Source organism: Dendrobates tinctorius, unplaced genomic scaffold (genome assembly GCF_039654945.1).
Source record: "Dendrobates tinctorius isolate UK_male_01 unplaced genomic scaffold, ASM3965494v1 ptg000057l, whole genome shotgun sequence".
In the NCBI taxonomy this organism is placed as follows: domain Eukaryota; kingdom Metazoa; phylum Chordata; class Amphibia; order Anura; family Dendrobatidae; genus Dendrobates; species Dendrobates tinctorius.
Genome location: NW_027361725.1, coordinates 8,890,559 through 8,910,000, shown reverse-complemented (window position 1 = coordinate 8,910,000; position 19,442 = coordinate 8,890,559). Strand labels below are relative to the sequence as shown.

The following is a 19,442-nucleotide window of genomic DNA, read 5'->3' as shown; positions in this document are numbered from 1 at the left end:
CGCACACTAAATACATCATCTGCGCCCTCTGCTGCCTGAACGTCACTGACAAAGGACCCGGCAGACAGAGCGGTGGACCAGGGACAGGTGAATATTGCTTTTACTTACCCCCTCCTGGCGCGGTCTCTGCAGCCCTCCTGCTTCTCTCCGGCAGCTATTCCTTTAATGAGCGATATCACAAGACCGCTGAAGGGGGGGGGAGCTGCAGAGACGCTCCAGGGGGGTAAATATGATCTGACACCCCTGCTCCCCCACCGACCCCCTGGCGTATGTCTCGCGTATAAGCCGAAAGGGGGAGGCGGAACACTTTCAGCCCAAAAAACATGTTATCTCGGCTTATACGCGAGTATATACGGTACATAGATGTATATATGTCAGTGAATATATATATATAGCAGATAGATAGTAGAAAAGCCAGTAATTCATCTGCCGGGTTCTGTAAAATCACTGCAGGAGCCGACAGGATAGAAGAGGTGAATTGCATACAGTAAATACTAATAGAATAGGTAGATATTTAGAGGCCAGTAACAAATACAATTAGTACAGTGTAAATTACTGTACATGTATTTAATAAATGATTACTTTTTGGAAAAAAAATGGCATGAGCTTCCGTGCAACTTTCAGAACCAGCAGAGGGAAAGCCAACTACTAGTAGAGGGCAAATGTTTATAGCCTGGGAAGGGGGTAATACTCATGGAGCTTCCCAGGCTATTACTATCAGCTCACAACTGCATAATTAGCCTTTACTGGCCGTTAAAATGGTGGACATCACCACTAGTCACTTAAGCTGCACTCCCAGCAGCTCATTCACCAGTGGTTTTCAGCTGAGACGGTCGCATCTAGGCACCGTCCAGGTTGAAAACGGTTTATCCCCCAGACATGGATTACATAGTAACATAGTTATTAAGGTTGAAGGAAGACTTTAAGTCCATCTAGTTCAACCCATATCCTATCCTAACTTGCCCTAACATGTTGATCCAGAGGAAGGCAAAAAAAACCCATGTGGCAAACAGTAAGCTTCACATTGGGGAAAAAAATTCCTCCCCGACTCCACATACGGGTGTGGTACAGGACGGACAGTTATGATATAGTTTTTTTATTTTACTATTATTACAAGAGATCGAGAGCTGTGGTGGAATTAGGAGTGTTCGTAAGTATGGTGTAATTGAGATTAAAAAAAAAAAAAAAAAGGAGGAATCTGTGGCTTCCAATTAGAGTGCCTTTTTTTTTTTTTTTTGAGTATCTGTTTCCTTACAATATGACTATGGGGTTAGTAATGGGGGTGTCTTATTGATGCCTCTCCATTACTAACTTGGGTCTTGATTTCACCACACAACACAAAAGGTGACATCCCCCCAAATATTACCCCACTTACCACCGCTACCTACAGAGCAAGTGGGAAGAGCGAGGCCATGTGCCGAAACTGGCGCATCTTAGAGATGCACCTTTTCTGGGGCAGCAATATCCATGGCCATTAATATCAGCCTCCAGCGGTCTGCATAGCCTTTGCTGGTTAATTGTGGGGTCCCCCTATATCATTTTTATTTTTTGGGGGGTCCCCCATTTTAATAGCCAGTAAAGGCTAAGTATACAGTTGTGAGCAGATATTAATAGCCTGGGAAGCTCCACTGACATATACACACACACACCCCTATTCTATCCTGTCACTCTAATTATACTGTATGCAGCAGATCAGCTGGCTTTTAATCTAATATTTTTTGAAGAATATTTCGTTTTACACATCATTTTCAATGACAATTGCTGTACATAAAAGCTCATGTTAAAATCAGATAGCAAATCACACTGCATTCTGATGTAATTCACATGCCAGGTGTGAAAAATTGCATTACACTTGCGTGACTCTCGGCATGGAGACTAGGGCTGATTTTTCATATGGTAAGTGTGATGCCGGCCTAACAGGTTTTTCTTTTACACAGATATTACTAAAACCTCAATATGTAAAGGTACTGTCACACGTAGCGATGTACTAACGATCCCGACCAGCGATATGACGCGGTCAGGATCCCTGGTACATCGCTAAGTGGTCGCTAGTGAGCTGCCACACAGGCAGATCTCACCAGCGACATCGCTGGGGACAGGGGTCGGTACTTACCTGTCACACTAGGTGATCCTGACGTCCTCCTGCCCGGCTCCACGCTAGTCTCTCCACAGGAAGCGCCGCAGGAAGCTGACGAGAAGCGGTCCTGAACGTTCTCGCGCGATCAGCAATAACCGTAGGTAAATATCACACAGCGATATCGCTAGCAATATCGCTATAACGTCACAAGTTATAGCGATATCGCTTAGTGTGACAGTACCTTTAGCATCACACCACCATATATTTTCTCATCCAAGATAATTGGTTCAATGTGTGATTAGCACGAGTGTCTAATTTTCTCAGAATGGAGAATTTTTCTTTTCCCATTTGCAAGTCTGGAAATCTGACTGCACACCAATATTTTCCAATGACTATGGCTTGCATAGCAGAGTGTGAGTGAAATATTGGTTTTAATTCAGGCATGCACCAATTTTTTCCTCTGGCAGACTGAGTCCAAGAGAAAAAAAGTTAGATATGCACAGCCCCATTGGTCCGAGTGTGATCTAATGTTGTAACCCTGAAAATATTGTTGAGTGTACAAGCCCATCAGGTTATCAATATCTGATCTGTCACATCCCCAATAACCATCTTTGTGCAGACCTAATGAAGCTTAATTCCTTGTACTTACAATGATGTAGTAAGAGCGACTACAACTGGTATTGACAAAATGGGCTAGAACACAAAGTGAAGACTGCACCAGTTTATTGGTTTATGTACAATTTGCGTCAAGTACCCACAAGTCTTCACTACATTTCGTTTAAAGAAATTACGGTCATTTTTCTTGTCCAAACTGGAGGCTGTGCTTAATCCAACTGAAAGGCAAAAAAGAAAATACAAGATCAGAAAAGCTACTAAACACCCATCACAGTACAACAGTAGATGATAGCACTAATACATATGACGCCACTTTTCCTAGTGAGCGGATGTTAAACATTATGGCTGAATGGAGCTCTACATTGAAGTGACTAGGACTTGAGCTGCAGTGCCAGAACAGAGCCCCCAATAATCGGAGATTGATCACACTTCTTAAAGATAGAGGTTTCCACTCTTCTGATACTGCACGTAAATCCTAACGAAACTATTTGCCATGTTTACCATCCGCTGTGATTCCCGTGACATCTTTAGAACATGTAACGAAGTGGACTGTAAATAACCTGCACCGTGTAACATTGGTTAGGATACCCGTGCCCAGTTCTGACATACTAAGACCTAATAAACTGATATCTAGGAAACTCCGTACAACGGCTGCAGCCCAGAGTGACGTGCCAATAGTTCAACAACGGGATGCAATTACATTAAATGGGTTTAAGAGCAAAACTTACCTTAACAAAGCCGATGTCTTTCGCGTACTGCCTGAAGCACTGGCGGCACATGTTCAGTCCGTATTTGCGGATCAGTCCGTGTCTATTAGAGCAAACGCGGCTGTAAACAGAAATGAATATAGATTGTATGTCTTCTCAATGCACTGTTTAGACTTTATTAGTAAAAAAAATAAAAAGCTTTAATGAGACCAGTTATAAAGATTTTTAGCCCAGAATACATTTTCTACAGGGAGGGGTAAAACAAAGACCCATGGTGATGTACAAACAAACCCAGTATACAGACCCCCACTGCCTCAATATCAGGTGGGGAGGAGACCGGATCACTGCAGCACCCACATGTACAGCTCTTGCTGATCAGGTATCGTGTTAAGTCCCTAGGCTGCTGATCAGCTGCAGCGGTCATGTGAAGCCCCACCTGATGTTGAGGCCAGGTGAACAGTGGGGTGCACTGGTCTCAGGGGAGATTACCAACGGGGAGTTTTTTTGTTTTTATCCTCACACCACCCTGTAAGAAGGAGACAGTCCCCTTTAGTGTAAGCACATCTGTGGCGACTGCGCAGTCGTCTAATTCCAAATCACTGACATCACGCAGAGATCTATAGACAGCACTAGGGGGAGAAGGAAGACTACACGGCTCTAGCTGGGCATAGCGCAGAATTAGAGGCCTCCCCGGATACACAGCGCCGCAGACCACAAGGCCGACGCCGCCATGATGCTCTTCCATGCGGCCTATCTACCCCATTACCATGGAGCCACCGCCCAACCTTCTCTCCCCGGCCCCAGCAGACCCTCACCGCATGGCGAGCCGCCACACACTCACCAGGAGCGGGAGCCCTGGCCGAATTTCCTCGGGTGACTCCAGTACAGCTGCTGGTGACCCATCTCGTCCGACTGTCTGCTGCTCGCGAAAAGGAAAAGGAGGAGCCGCGCAGCCGCTAATCAATCCAGGCAGCGGATTCCCGGCATGCAGCGCGACAGGCGAGACCTTACTCGCGTAGATCCCAGCTTGCACTGCGGCGACCGGGTTGCCATGGAAACCAAAGTAGCGTCCTCTTAATCAACAGCGACAGTATTCAAAACGATGAAACTTTAATGACAATTTCATAAATAAGAACAAGGATCTTAGAGTAGCAGTTCTCCTTGTGTAGAGTGACCAGCCAGCCCAGCATGTCAGAGTGATGAGACTTATGCATTACTTCTCTGAAGAGGCAAGTGCGTAAATTAGAACAAAGCACGTGTTTGTGGTGTTATACATCCATCTCTCTAAGGCCACATTCAGTGTTTGTAAGCCAAAGTCAGGAGAAAAATATTATAGAAACACGGCACCACTTTTGGATTTATCACCCACTCCTGGTTTTGGCTTACACATACTGATATAAAACACTGACAGAATACTGAAAGTGTGAACACGGCCTAAATCACACTCATCAGCAGCTTGGCTATGGGGCGCTGTTTGCGGCTGCCGCTCAGCGGTGCACCTGATGGAGACCACAGGTTTTCACAGACATGTTTCCTATCCAGTTGCTGTTACTAGTACGGCCGTTCAGGGAATAAAGGATGAGCTGAAATACCAGATGTCTGAGAGTGGGGCAACACAGCCGATGGCCGGCCTGTTTCTCGTACCCCGTGGGTTCCGGTATTTGGCCGCCATCAATCATAGACTCTGTGATAATATGGCCTTGGACATTAGACCAGTTTCCCACCCATCAGCGGTTGTATGGGGCCTCAGAGCTCCGGTGATTACAGCTAGCGCCTCGTGTTACATTTTACTGTGACTGGAATTAGATTGTATTATAAGACAAAGCCACTGATAAAAATATGGATCTGTGTTGTAACATAGGGCGTAATACTCACCTGAGAGCCACAAGTTCTCTCTCACAGCTGATCAGTTTTAGGGCATTCCATGATTAAGCCCTTTTAGGGTGAAACGTGTAGGAAATTGCTCCCCTCCATACGCCTCTTTATGTCGTTTTTACCTGATGGTATGAAGATTTTATATTCTCAATAAAGCAAATATTATTTTATCTCCTGGAGACGCTGGAAAAATCCTTCTTTATGTTGTGCATCAGTTTTAGGGCTGTGAAACCCCTTTAAAACAGATTAAATGGAGTTGGACAGTATTTTATATTGATGATTTATCAGTATAAGATCAGTTGGGATCCAGCTCTCCCACCAATCAGCTCTTATTACAGTGAACAGTGTATAGAGCGGAGCACTACAGCTCCATCTTACTGGTTTGTTCCCAGCAGCAGCCAATATTAAGTGTGATGTAATTCGTTGTAAAAAATTGCGGGGACTCCCTGTAGCCTCAGAGACGTCAGCGGAATTCCCTGCAATTTTTTACAATGAATTAACCCCTTAAATTAACACCTACAACTCCAAAATTTTACACAAAAACCCTCATCTAATTTCTAGTGATAGACATATAAAAAAAAACATGAAATGAAATGGTTAACTATATGTAAACCATGTGTCATTTCATGTCGGGTAGGGGAATGAATTTACAGGAGCCGGCAAATGTTACAGTGGCTATTCTGCTATGAGGAACTGCATGAATTATATATATATATATATATATATATATGTATTCTATGTGTCAATATCTATTCTTTCGTTTCCTTATTTAACCGGTCAGTGTGATTTTACTGTATTGCTAAATGAATTGCCGGCTTTTTGTAAAGGACATCGGGTGCGGTTTTATCGCAACTCACATATTTGGTCCGTTTGTAATCCGATTTTTTATCGCCCTCATAGACTTGCATTGGCGAGTCCGATCCGAAACTCGGTGACAATTGCAGCATGCTGCGATTGTCTCGGTCCGAGGAAACGTTCAGAAAAAATATCGGATGATGGGAGCTGCCCCATAGAATAACATTGGGATGAATTCAATGCGATTTTTTATCACATTGCATTCGTCCGATTTAATCGCTAGTGTGACTCCGGCCTTACATTCAATTTGGCACAACAATGTATTGCAAGGCATTCATTTTTCTCACAGCATTATTCAGATCAAGTGATCACATGTTCAAGTCTCCCACTGGGGATATAAAGGATAAAGGGGGTTTTACACATAGCGATATCGCTAGCAATATCTCTATAACGTCACCGATTTTGTGACGTTATAGCGATATCGGTATGTGTGATACTTACCTCCGACCGCTCCCCCGCTGTCTGTCGTTGATCGCGCAGCTCCATTTCTTGTCGGGCGCTTCCTGCTGGGCTTCCTGCTGGTGCTGACGAGCGACGCGTGGAAGCGGGCGGACGTCAGGATCGCCTCGTCTGAAAGGTAAGTATCGTCCGCTGTATCGCTGTGAGATCTGCCTGTGTGGCAGCTCACTAGCGACCATTTAGCGATGCACCAGCGATCCTGACCGGGTCGTATCGTGGTCGGGATCGCTGGTGCATCGCTAAATGTAAAAGGGCCTTAAGTATAAATTAATTTAAAGGCAACGTGTCACCAGTTTTTTGGCTTATAAACTGTGGCCATCACCTTTATATTAATGTGAATGTGGTTTTTACAACCCTTTTATAGCCTCACAGGTGCGCCTGCGAACTATGCATGTAAGTTGCGCTGTCGGGTCTGATGAGCGGATCCAGATTGTGATCAGCGCGACACCGGTCCTTTCAAACTCTGACTTTCCTATGTGGATGGAAGTGGATGTCGTCTCTATGTCATCCACACGGTGCTCGAAGTCTTGAGCCTGCGCAGTGGAATCAGAGACTATCACAGGCGTGCCTCTTTGGTGACGTACAAAAGTGAAGGCAGCGTCTGTGCATTACATGACTTTGCGCTGACTCGAGATTCCGAGCACCATGTGGTTGATGTAGAGACGTCACCCACTTCCATCCAGACAGAAGACTCAGCTTTTGAAGGGGCCGGGGCGGCACTGATCACAATCTGAAATCGCCAAATAATTAACCTATGGGGTAAACGCTGTAAAGAAAAAGGAGATTTATCACCAGAAATATTGAAGAATCTTGCAGTCCAAGAAAATGGAGTAAAAAGCATTAAGAACGCCAACAAAACCTTATAAAGAGCGGACATTTTTGTATCGATTATTCCATCCCACATTTTCCGATTGTACGGTAAAGTGAATGGCGGCGTTCACACCTAAAACTCATCCCGCTAAAAATAATGCCTACGAAAAAAATTTAAATAAATGAGGGCTCCTGGAGGAAGAAAAGAAAAATCACCCAGACATAAAGGGGTTAATATGAGTAAGACCAAAAATAAAGCTTTAATATTATAGCTATTTTTATTGGCTGCTATTGACAACGGCAACATTTCCCCAGTGCACAAAGGTCCCCAACAATAACCATAGAGACTGCGGCATTCTAGCCCATCCTCTCTATCATCCTGGCGGATGTGGAGGTGCAATGACGTCACGTAACTGATGCGCGGGAACACGAAGCTGTGGTTGCTATGGCCGGATAGAGCGCTGCGGAGCGGCCTCTGCTCTCTATGACCCAGGCGGAATAACAGCAGAACTCGGCGCCATGAAGCTGCAGTGTGAGGTGGAGGTGGTGAGCCGGCTGCTCCCCACATTTGGCATGAGGAATAGGGGGAGAGGGACCCGGGCCGTGCTGTCTGTGGGGCGGCAGGAGGAGAAAGGCTGCGGGCAGCGGGGACCGATCTACCTGATGATCTGTACCATCAAGGACAAGGCTGGCTCCAGATACAAGGCGAGTTCCCACTCCTTATCACTGTGGGGAGAAAAGAGGTTCTGCAGCAGCAATGCCTGATGAGTGTGGGTTACTGACTGTCCATAACTTTCTATGGAGGCTGTAACATTCCTTCCATCCAGAATAGTGCCCGATTAGCAGATATTCTGAATCAGACCGCGAGGTCTGACTAGTATTGATAATAGGGGGTCCTTCCCCCCCCATGTCTGTCAGGTGATCCTCCACATGAAGGGGCAGCTGGTAAAGCTACAGCCTTCAGCCACACTGCAGAGATCGCTCCATGAATTCTAATAATCAGAATGGGGTGCTGACACCCTGCGTGCGCAGCGATCCCGATGCCGTGTGCCCTGCGTGCGCCGCGATCTTCATGCCGGGCGCCCTGTGTGCGCAGCGCCGCGATCTTCATGCCGGGCACCCTGTGTGCGCAACGCCGCGATCCTCATGCCGGGCACCCTGTGTGCGCAGCACCGCGATCCTCATGCCGGGCACCCTGTGTGCGCAGCGCCGCGATCTTCCTGCCGGGCGCCCTGTGTGCGCAGCGCCGCGATCTTCCTGCCGGGCGCCCTGTGTGCGCAGCGCCGCGATCTTCCTGCCGGGCACCCTGTGTGCGCAACGCCGCGATCCTCATGCCGGGCACCCTGTGTGCGCAGCGCCGCGATCCTCATGCCGGGCACCCTGTGTGCGCAGCGCCGCGATCCTCATGCCGGGCGCCCTGTGTGCGCAGCGCCGCGATCTTCCTGCCGGGCGCCCTGTGTGCGCAGCGCCGCGATCCTCATGCCGGGCACCCTGTGTGCGGAGCGCCGCGATCCTCATGCCGGGCACCCTGTGTGCGCAGCGCCGCGATCCTCATGCCGAGCACGCGGCAGCTGCCAGTGTGGTGGTGAGAGGTGCTGATAATAACCCGTTATATGTCGGGGCTTCAGGTGTGGCAAGAGCAAGTCGCACAACTTAAACTATTCCTCAGCTTGCTGCTGTTATGCTGAAAAATAAATTGCAGACTGTTTGTGAGAAGAATACTGAAGGCACTACAAACATAAATGTAATCGGCCAACTGTGCACCTAAACAAAGAATATAAAGTGTGCAAAACAGATCACCAAACTATGATAAATACTTTTATTGAAAAATATTGAACAAAGACATGTATAAATACTATAGAAAATCTGTTATAATTCACTGGATATGTCCATGTAATGACTAACACCCCCTCCTCCAAAGTCCATGCTAAGGTACACCACTAAATACAGGGTGGGCCATTTTTATGTATACAACTAAATAAAATGGGAATGGTTGGTGATATCAACTTCCTGTTTGTGGCACATTAGTATATGGGAGGGGGGGAAACTTTTCAAGTTGGGTGGTGACCATTTTGGATCCAACTTTATTTTTTCCAATGGGAAGAGGGTCATGTGACACATCAAACTTATTGAGAATTTCACAAGAAAAACAATGGTGTGCTTAGTTTTAAAGTAACTTTATTCTTTCATGAGTTATTTACAAGTTTATGACCACTTATAAAATGTGTTCAAAGTGCTGCCCATTGTGTTGGATTGACAATGCAACCCTCTTCTCCAACTCTTGACACACTGGTAGCAACACCGCAGAAGAAATGCTAGCACAGGCTTCCAGTATCCGTTGTTTCAGATGCTGCACATCTCGTATCTTCACAGCATAGACAATTGCCTTCAGATGACCCCAAAGATAAAAGTCTAAGGGGGTCAGATCAGGAGACATTGGTGGCCACTCAACTGGACCACGACGACCAATCCACTTTCCAGGAAACTGTTCATGTAGGAATGCTCGGACACCCATAAGTGATGGTATGATGTGGTAAATGGGATACAAAGATAGTGGGGCCACCAATGGAAACATCAATGCCACTGGATATCTGAAATTGCTACATGATGATCAGAATATACATAACAAATTAGTCCAAAAATAATAGCCACCTCAATACAATATATTATATCTCAATTTCTGCCACAAATTTGTGCAGACATAACAAAGGCAAATAGGCAAAAATAGATGAATCAATAAAACCAATCATTTATTAATAAATTTCATAAAAAATTTTTTACAAGGAAATTTCTAAAAAAAAACCCAAGGAACAAATGTAATGATAAATGCTCAGAGTTCAGCTTTATACATCATAATCATATATCAAACAAACATTTTTCTCAATCTTTTTTTTCCCATACAAATAATGTTCATTACTTAGTCATAAATTCATATAGCTATATATTAAACTTCCATCTGAATGTTTATGGAAAAAGCCCAATAGTTCTAAAAGCAGAAGGAACACATCCTTAATTAAATAGTGTAAAATACACACTGCTAAAGGTAAGTAACAATTTCGCTGAGCTCCCTACATTATATGTCTGCCATAATGATCAAAGGCAGAGCTAACTAATCCTAGATGGAATAATCACAATGCATTAATGCTCAAATAGTAGCGACTTTTGTTCTCAGCTTTTCTTTTATCAATTGCAAATACTTACAAACAAAGATACATGATTGCTGCATAAGCTTACTCAATTGTATAAATGTTATCTAATTGTTATAATAAAGGAACAGCCTAATTGTGCTTGCCTCAGGGAAACTTACTCCTCATTTCAAACATATCAGATGCCTAGTGCAGAGAACTACAGGTTAATCACTGCTTACTCTTGTGCCCTGCTTCATGTGCAGGCTATACTGATCCAAGTTAGAGTGAGCTATTCCTGCATGGTGTGTAACTGCAATACTGCTTTAAATTAACAACAACTTACATGTATAAAACTTCTGTGGCTCTCTCATACACGTATGGGGTAGCTGGGCACGTCTAACTGTCAAAAAGTTTTTTCTAATATCTAATGTGTCTCTTCCCATTCAGTTTCATCCCATTGCTCCTAGTCTTTCCTTGTACAAATGAGAATAAAGATGATCCTTCTACCATGTGACAGCCCTTGAGATATTTGTAGACAGCTATTAAGTCTCCTCTGTCTTCTCTTCTGCAAGCTAAACAATCCCAAATCCTGCAACCTTTCCTCATAAGACAGGGCTTGCAGACCGGTCACCATTCTGGTCGCTCTTTTCTGAACTTGCTCCAGTTTGTTGATGTCTTTTTTAAAATGTGGTGCCCAAAACTGGACACAGTATTACAGATGAGGTCTGACCAAAGAGGAGTAGAGGGAAATAATGACTTCACGTGATCTAGACTGTATGCTTTTGTTAATACATCCTAGAATTGCATTTGCCATTTTTGCTGCTGCATCACACTGTTGACTCATATTCAGTCTGTGATCTATTAGTATACCAAAGTCTTTTTCACATGTGCTCTTGCTTAGCCCTATTCCTCCCATTCTGTATATGCTTTTTTCATTTTTATTGCCCAGATGTAGTACTTTGCATTTTTCCCTGTTAAAAACCATTGTTAGTTCCTGCCCACTTCTCCAGTTTATTTATATCTTTTTGAATCCTCTCACTTCTCTTCTCTAGTATTAGCTATCCCTCCAAGCTTTGTGTCATCAGTAAATTTAATCAGTTTACCCTCAATTCCTTCATATAAATCGTTGATAAAGATGTTGAACAATACAGGGCCCAGAACAGAGCCCTGTGGTACCCCACTTGAGACATTCTTCCAACTGGATGTGCAGCCATTTACGACCACTCTTTGGGTCCGATCACTAAGCCAGTTATGAATCCACCTAACAGTTGCCTTGTCCATTCCATACTTAGTCATTTTTTCAATAAGGATTGTATGAGATACTTTGTCAAATGCTTTGCTGAAGTCAAGATATACTATACAGCATTTCCTTGATCCACCCAATCAGTGATTCCGTCATAGAAGGAAATTAAGTTAGTCTGACATGACTTATTAGTTACAACCCATGCTGACTGTTTAATCACTTCATTCTTATCCAGGTACTGACATACATGTTGTTTAATAATTTGTTCAAAGATCTTTCCTGGTATAGAAGTCAGACTCACCGGCCTATAGTTGCCTGGGTCCACCTTCTTCCCCTTTTTGAAGATAGGAACAACATTTGCTCTTCTCCAGTCTTCTGGGACTTCTCCTGTTCTCCAAGAATTTTCAAAGATTATGGAGAGGGGTTCAAAAATTTCTTCTGCTATCTCCTTCAGTACTCTGGGGTGTAATTCATCTGGACCTGGAGACTTGAATTCATTTAGGTTAGCTAAGTGTTTCCTCACTATCTTTCTGTTTATAGATATCCTGGATTCTTCTATTCCCTTAATAGGACAGTGAAGAACAGTTGATGTTACATTTCCTTTCTGAGAGAAAACAGATGCAAAATAGGAATTTAAAAGTTCGGCCTTCTCAAAATCCTGTCTTACCATTTCATCATTTTCATCCTGTAAAAATCCTCATTTTCATTCTGTAAAAATCCTATAGCATCTGTGACTTTTCTTTTACTTTTGACATATCCCCAGAATCCTTTTTATTGCTTTTGACATCTCTTGCAAGCCTCAATTGTCAGCTTTAGATAATCTGATTTGTGGCCTGCAAGTTCTACAGACAGCATTATATTCTTCTTTAGATATGCCTCCCTCTTTCCATTTTATAAACATTTCTTTCTTCCTTTTTAGCATGTGCTTAAATGGAATCTGTCACCTACCCTTTGGCGGGCGATGAAAACGAGGTCGGTCCGATGGGCGGTGTTCCAGATGTGTGCGCCTCCCCATCCTTGCCCGCCGTCCGCAGGTTATTGCTGAATTGGAGTAGGTGTACGCCATTTTTTGCGCGTGCGCTAAGCATTCATAGCTAACGCACGCGCAGTATGCTTTGCCCAACTGCGGGCAAAGCCGAAAAGCTGGACTGCGCATGCGCCGGTTAACTAAGCCCCGGAAGTATTTTGCTGTGTTCCGGGGCTTAGTTAACCGGCGCATGCGCAGTCCGGCTTTTCGGCTTTGCCTGCAGTTGGGCAAAGCATACTGCGCGTGCGCTAGCTATGAATGCTTAGCGCACGCGCAAAAAATGGCGTACACCTACTCCAATTCAGCAATAACCTGCGGACGGCGGGCAAGGATGGGGAGGCGGCGCCCATCGGACCGGACCAACCTCGTTTTCATCGCCCGCCAAAGGGTAGGTGACAGATTCCCTTTAAGTTCTGTGTTCATCCATCCTGGTTTCCTTAAATGCTTCCTATTCTTCCCTCTTTTCGGAATTGTTAATTGTGCTTTGAGAATTTCATTTTTCAATATTTCCCATCCTTCCTGGACATTTTTGTCCTTAAGAATATCCAGCCATTGGATCCCTCCAATTCTCTTTCTCAATCCCTCAAAATCTGCCTTTCTGAAATCTAACCTTGACGTCTGAGTCTTCACAGGTCTTCCTCCTCTAGTTATCCAAAATTGTAAAATAGCATGGTCGCTACCTCCTAGGGTCCCAGCCACGTTTACCTCCTCAACCATTTCCTCCCTGTTTATTATGATTAGATCCAAGGTAGCAGTTCCCCTTGTTTTCACCCCTACCTTTTGGAAGATAAAGTTGTCAACAAGAGAGGATAAGAATTTCCTTGACCTGTTAGTTTTGCCTGAGATTCCCAACAAATGTCAGGATAGTTGAAATCTCCCATGACAACTACACTGTGTTCCAAATTATTATGCAAAAAGAGTTTAGGAGTGATAAGGTTAGAATTTTTTTGTTTGTCATTTAAACTCATTGATGGTGATGTGTGTCAGGGCTCTTTATATCACTGAAAGCAATTGCAGATACCTGTGCAAATTAGTTTGGCAGGTGTGTCCAAATAAAGGCAAGACTACTTAAGAAGGCTGTTCCACATTATTAAGCAGCCTACATTTTTTGCCAAAATTGGAAAGAAAAAGGATGTCGGCTGCTGAGAAGCAACAAATTGTGGAGTATTTGGGTCAAGGCATGACTACAATCAACATTGCCAAGACACTTCAACTAGAGTTGAGTGACTTTTGTTTTTTTAGGGTCGCGTTTCGTTTCGTGAAACCCGACTTTTCCAAAAGTCGGGTCGAGCAAGATCGTCCGATTATAGGGAAAAGTCGGGGTCGTCCCGAAACACGAAACCCAATGTAAGTCAATGGGGAATAAAAGTCGGCAGTGAGAGGAGGACAGGAAACACACCAACAGTGCCCATTTGAATGCCAAAAGCATCAATTCTTCTTACTTAAGCTTGTCAACCTTAATTAACTTCATAATACTAGTTACGCACTGAAAAATGGGGGTTATTTGGCTAAAGTTGTGGGGGGGGAGGGCTGGCTGCAGGTTTTCATGTGCCCTGGGCGAAAGAGCGCCCCTTTAACACATACCACAACTCATCATGCTCCGATACGGCAGATAAATAGCGGTATAGTACAATGAAAAATACCTCACTTTTTACATCTCATGACGAGGCCCATCTATTTCTCCATACAGAATCATTGGTCCCATATAATGTTTGAAACCGTATATGATGAGCTCCACATAATGCTACAGTATATGTTGGTCCCCATGGATGAAGCTCCACTGTCTTATGGGCCCAAATAATGCTCCAAACATAATGGGCCCCATTTCTAATGCTCTAGTGTATAATGGGCTCTGTAAATGCTGCTCCAGTGTCTGATGTCCACCTTTGGAATGTTCCAGTGTATGGTGGGCCCCATCTATCATTCTCCAGAGTATAGTGCTCCCCAAAAATTGCTGTCCCAACATAGAAAACAATCGAATAAGTCTCCTCGCTAGGGAATCCCTGTACTTGTCTGGACAGGTGCTGTAGCTTGCTTAACAGCTCGCCAGCCGTTCTCACGCCCAGTATGGATTGCACGTCATTGCACAAAGGTTAGAAAGGGTACCGTGTCCCCGGATAACATGTATGGATAGCGTACACATTCAAAATATATGTCTATACAGCATGAGGCAGGCTCAGACGTTGTTAGGCCCAGTATGGATTGCACGTCATTGCACAAAGGTTAGAAAGGGTACCGTATCCCCGGATAACATGTATGGATAGCGTACACATTCAAAATATATGTCTATACAGCATGAGGCAGGCTCAGACGGTGTTAGGCCCAGTATGGATTGCACGTCATTGCACAAAGGTTAGAAAGGGTACCGTATCCCCGGATAACATGTATGGATAGCGTACACATTCATAATATATGTCTATACAGCATGAGGCAGGCTCAGACGTTGTTAGGCCCAGTATGGATTGCACGTCATTGCACAAAGGTTAGAAAGGGTACCGTATCCCCGGATAACATGTATGGATAGCGTACACATTCAAAATATATGTCTATACAGCATGAGGCAGGCTCAGACGGTGTTAGGCCCAGTATGGATTGCACGTCATTGCACAAAGGTTAGAAAGGGTACCGTATCCCCGGATAACATGTATGGATAGCGTACACATTCAAAATATATGTCTATACAGCATGAGGCAGGCTCAGACGGTGTTAGGCCCAGTATGGATTGCACGTCATTGCACAAAGGTTAGAAAGGGTACCGTATCCCCGGATAACATGTATGGATAGCGTACACATTCAAAATATATGTCTATACAGCATGAGGCAGGCTCAGACGGTGTTAGGCCCAGTATGGATTGCACGTCATTGCACAAAGGTTAGAAAGGGTACCGTATCCCCGGATAACATGTATGGATAGCGTACACATTCAAAATATATGTCTATACAGCATGAGGCAGGCTCAGACGGTGTCAGGCACAGTATGGATTTGACGGGCCAGATTACACAGCGGAGGAGCAGGGAGAGGTAAAGATTGCAAATGCTGGGGCCCTGCCCAAGCAAGGGGGGCCCACTCTTGGGCGTCGGTACTGGCACTGGGCCCCTCATAGTACAGCGGTGTGTCTGACGGCGGGTGTGCCAGTGCCCGCGCCCAAGAGTCGGCCTACCCACCTGTCCAGGGCAACGGCACTCGCACGGTGTCGTGCGCTAGGTGGTTACCCCGGCCATGGGGGGGGAGGCAGCACAGTTAGGGAGTTTTAGAAAGTGGCATATGTTGATGTTGGACATTCAGCTGATGCAAAAGGCGAAATAGGTGAAGTACCAGGAAGAGGTGGACCAAAGCAAGCCATTTTTCTGTCACCCTATGTGTCATCAGGGGAAGGTGGGACAAAATCCTTGGAAACCCATGCGTGGTTCATTTTAATGAAGGTTAGATCATCCACATTTTGCGTTGACAGACGGGTCCTTTTTTCTGTCAGGATTGATCCAGCTGCACTGAAGACTCTTTCCGATAGCACACTTGCAGCTGGGCAAGCGAGCTCCTGTAAAGCATATTGGGCCAATTCAAGCCAGGTGTCCAGTTTAGCGGCCCAATAGTCAAAGGGGAATGACCTGTGTGGGAGAACATCGATATGGGAGGAAAAGTAGTTTGTAACCATAGTTGACAACTGCTGTCTCCTGTCACTTTCCATCGATGCAGTATTACCAGTTGTGTGAGCGGTATTTGAAAAATCAGTCCACAACATTGTCATGAAACCCCTGTCTCCAACGCCACTTCTGCTGTGTGCACCACGAACACCTCTGCCAAGCTGCCCCCTGCCCGTACGGCTCGTGTGAGAACCATCACCACTGCTGTGTGCTGGGAATGCTTCAAGCAACCGATTTACCAGAGTTGCTTGTTTATTAGCCAATATTAGGTCAAGGTTCTCCTGTGGCATGATGTTTTGTAATTTGCCTTTATAGCGTGGATCCAGGATGCTGGCCAACCAGTAGTCGTCATCGTTCATCATTTTGGCAATGCGGGGGTCCCTTTTTAGGATCCGCAAGGCATAATCTGACATGTGGGCCAATGTTCCCGGTGTCAATGATGCACTGCGAGTGCTGGGTGGAGTAGCACTTTCTGGCAAATCCACATCCCTCCAGTCACGCACAAACCCTGTACCAGACCTTGCCACGCCAACATTGTCACTTGCCCCACGAGATGCATCCTCCTCCCCTAAGTAATCATCCCCATCATCCTCCTCCTCCTCTTCTTCCTCCACCTCGTCCAGGAGAGGTCCCTGAGCAGACAATGGCTGAATGTCATCAAGGATTCCCTCCTCTTCTTCCTCCTCATCAACATTGGCTGCAGACGCCTGCTCCTTAAGGTGCGTCAAAGTTTGCATGAGCAGACGCATAAGTGGGATGCTCATGCTAAGGATGGCGTCGTCTGCGCTTACCAGCCGTGTGCATTCCTCAAAACACTGAAGGACTTTACAAAGGTCTTTCAGCTTCGACCACTGCATGCCTGTTAACTCCATGTCTGCTCTCAAAGTGCCTGGCCGTGTATCCTCCCACAAATGCATTATGGCCTGCCTCTGCTCGCACAGCCGCTCCACCATGTGCAGGGTGGAGTTCCACCTTGTTGCAATGTCGATAATGAGGCGGTGGTTGGGAAGGTGGAGCAATCGCTGCAGCTTCTGCATACGAACGGAGTGTACAGGCGACCGGCGGATGTGCGCGCACAGTCTTCGCACCTTCTGGAGCAGGGCTGTTGACTCCGGATAATTTTTGAGGAAGCACTGCACCACCAGGTTCAAGGTGTGAGCCAAGCAAGGTATGTGGCTGAGTTTTGAAAGGGCTATGGCTGCCACAAAATTACGGCCGTTATCACTAACTACCTTGCCTGCCTCAAGATGTACACTGCCCAGCCATGACTCAGTTTGTCGCTTCAAGTACTCGGCCAGCACCTCGGCGGTGTGTCTTTCGCCCAAACACATCATCTGCAACACAGCCTGCTGACGCTTTCCACTAGCTGCTCGATAGGGGGACACATCGTGTGCAACAGTGGCAGCTGCAGATGGAGTGCTCGTACGACTGCGCTCTGTGGACGAGCTTTCGCTTCTGGAGGAGGAGGAGGAGGGTCGAACGCCTACAGCCAACTGTTTCCTATACCGTGGGCTAGGCAGCACTGTCCCACCACCGCTGTCCCCTGTGGACCCTGCATCCACCACATTAACCCAGTGCGCAGTGATGGACACGTAACGGCCCTGGCCATGCCGACTGGACCATGCATCAGTTGTGAGGTGCACCTTTCCGCTCACTGACTGCTTGAGTGCATGGACAATGCGGTCTTTCACATGATGGTGGAGGGCTGGGATGGCTTTGCGAGAGAAGAAGTGGCGACTGGGTAGGTCATAGCGTGGTACTGCATAGGCCATGAGTTCGCAGAAAGCTGTGCTTTCCACCAACCGAAAGGGCATCATCTCAAACGAGATTAGTTTGGCAATGTGGGCGTTCAAACCCAGTGTACGCGGATGAGAGACTGAGTACTTTCTTGACCTACTCATAGTGTCTGGGAGGGTGAGCTGTACTTGAGAGCTGCATATGGTGGAAGTAGCGGTGGACAGGGCGGACAGAGAGGGTTGATGATGGTGATGGAGTTGGTGTTCTTTCTGATGGCCTAGAATCAGTCTTTCGTTGATATAACAGTGGGATTCCCTGACTGCTGTGGCCTTGCAACGACACCTCAACATTTGCTGCTGTGCTAACCGGTGGGCTTACAGTGGGGGAAACAATCCGTTGCTGACTACCTTCGTTGTGATCAGTTGCACATGTGGCACTTGAGGTTTGGTGTTGTGTCCACGCTTGCAAGTGCATGCTGGTTAAATGTCTAAGCATGCAACTGGTATTCAAATTTTTCAGATTTTTCCCTCGGCTAAAGGTCTTTGCGCACTTCTTACAGATAACCTTGGCCTGATCATGAGGATTTTGTTCAAAAAAGTGCCACACTGCACTCTTCCTACTTTGGCAGACATTTTGCGCCCTAGCACGCTGTGATCTTTTGACCCTCTGGACAAGCTGTCCAGCAACTCTTTTGATGTTTGGAACCTGTCTTTGGAGTGCTCCGGGCCTGCCAGATAACAGCTGTTGCGATGTCGATGTCTGCTGTGGATGCTCCTCATCTGAGCTATTGGAAGCAGCACCCTCTTCCCCCAATGGATGCCAATCTGGGTCAACAACTGGGTCATCCATCACCTCCTCTTCTATGTCATGTGCACCTTTCTCTGTGTCACCGTGTATGGTGGTATAGTGTGCGGGAAGGGGCACCTGAGTCTCATCAGGGTCAAAATCTGGCTCTGTACACTGCGAGGACAATGTAGTGCTCTGAGTGAATGTACCAGCAGAATCATCCATCAGCGGCTGTGCATCAGTGCACTCCATGTCAGATTCATCTTGGCCTGGGTAATTCACCATTTGACTTGATAATCCAGGCATGGTATGTGAAAACAGCTCCATGGAGTAATCAGTAGAAAGGCCTGCGTCATCCTTCAATCTTGGTTGGGGTGAAGGACACAAGGAAAGGTGTGGTTCATGAACATGAGCCTCCAATGACGACTCAGTGCTTTTACTTTTTACAACTGAAGAAGAGGAGGCGATAGAGCTGGAGGCT

General features: G+C 45.9%; 2 protein-coding genes across 2 annotated transcripts in view; one reads left to right on the top strand and one right to left on the bottom strand.

Moving 5' to 3' along the window:
• Positions 1-2,783: 2,783 nt before the first annotated feature.
• On the bottom strand, positions 2,784-4,398 carry RPS29 (ribosomal protein S29). The gene is made up of 3 exons (XM_073577755.1): positions 4,241-4,398; positions 3,421-3,520; positions 2,784-2,910 (listed from the first exon to the last, which is right to left on the bottom strand). Exons 1-3 carry the CDS (start codon positions 4,300-4,302, stop codon positions 2,902-2,904), a joined length of 171 nt encoding a protein of 56 aa, XP_073433856.1. The 5' UTR covers positions 4,303-4,398; the 3' UTR covers positions 2,784-2,901.
• Positions 4,399-7,763: 3,365 nt separating this feature from the next.
• Positions 7,764-19,442, top strand: part of LRR1 (leucine rich repeat protein 1) — a 29,817-nt gene continuing 18,138 nt past the window's right edge. The window contains exon 1 of the mRNA XM_073577754.1: positions 7,764-8,103. Coding sequence (XP_073433855.1) covers positions 7,918-8,103 — 186 coding nt within the window. The 5' untranslated portion in view covers positions 7,764-7,917. The remainder of the gene's footprint in view (positions 8,104-19,442) is intronic.

Bases quoted from the DNA above. Each gene is read 5' to 3' on its own strand.
- RPS29 (XM_073577755.1), bottom strand. From the start codon at position 4,302: ATGGGTCACCAGCAGCTGTACTGGAGTCACCCGAGGAAATTCGGCCAG. The intron at 3,521-4,240 runs GTGAGTGTGTGG...TTCTGTTTACAG, and splicing joins GGCCAGGGCTCCCGCTCCTG to CCGCGTTTGCTCTAATAGAC.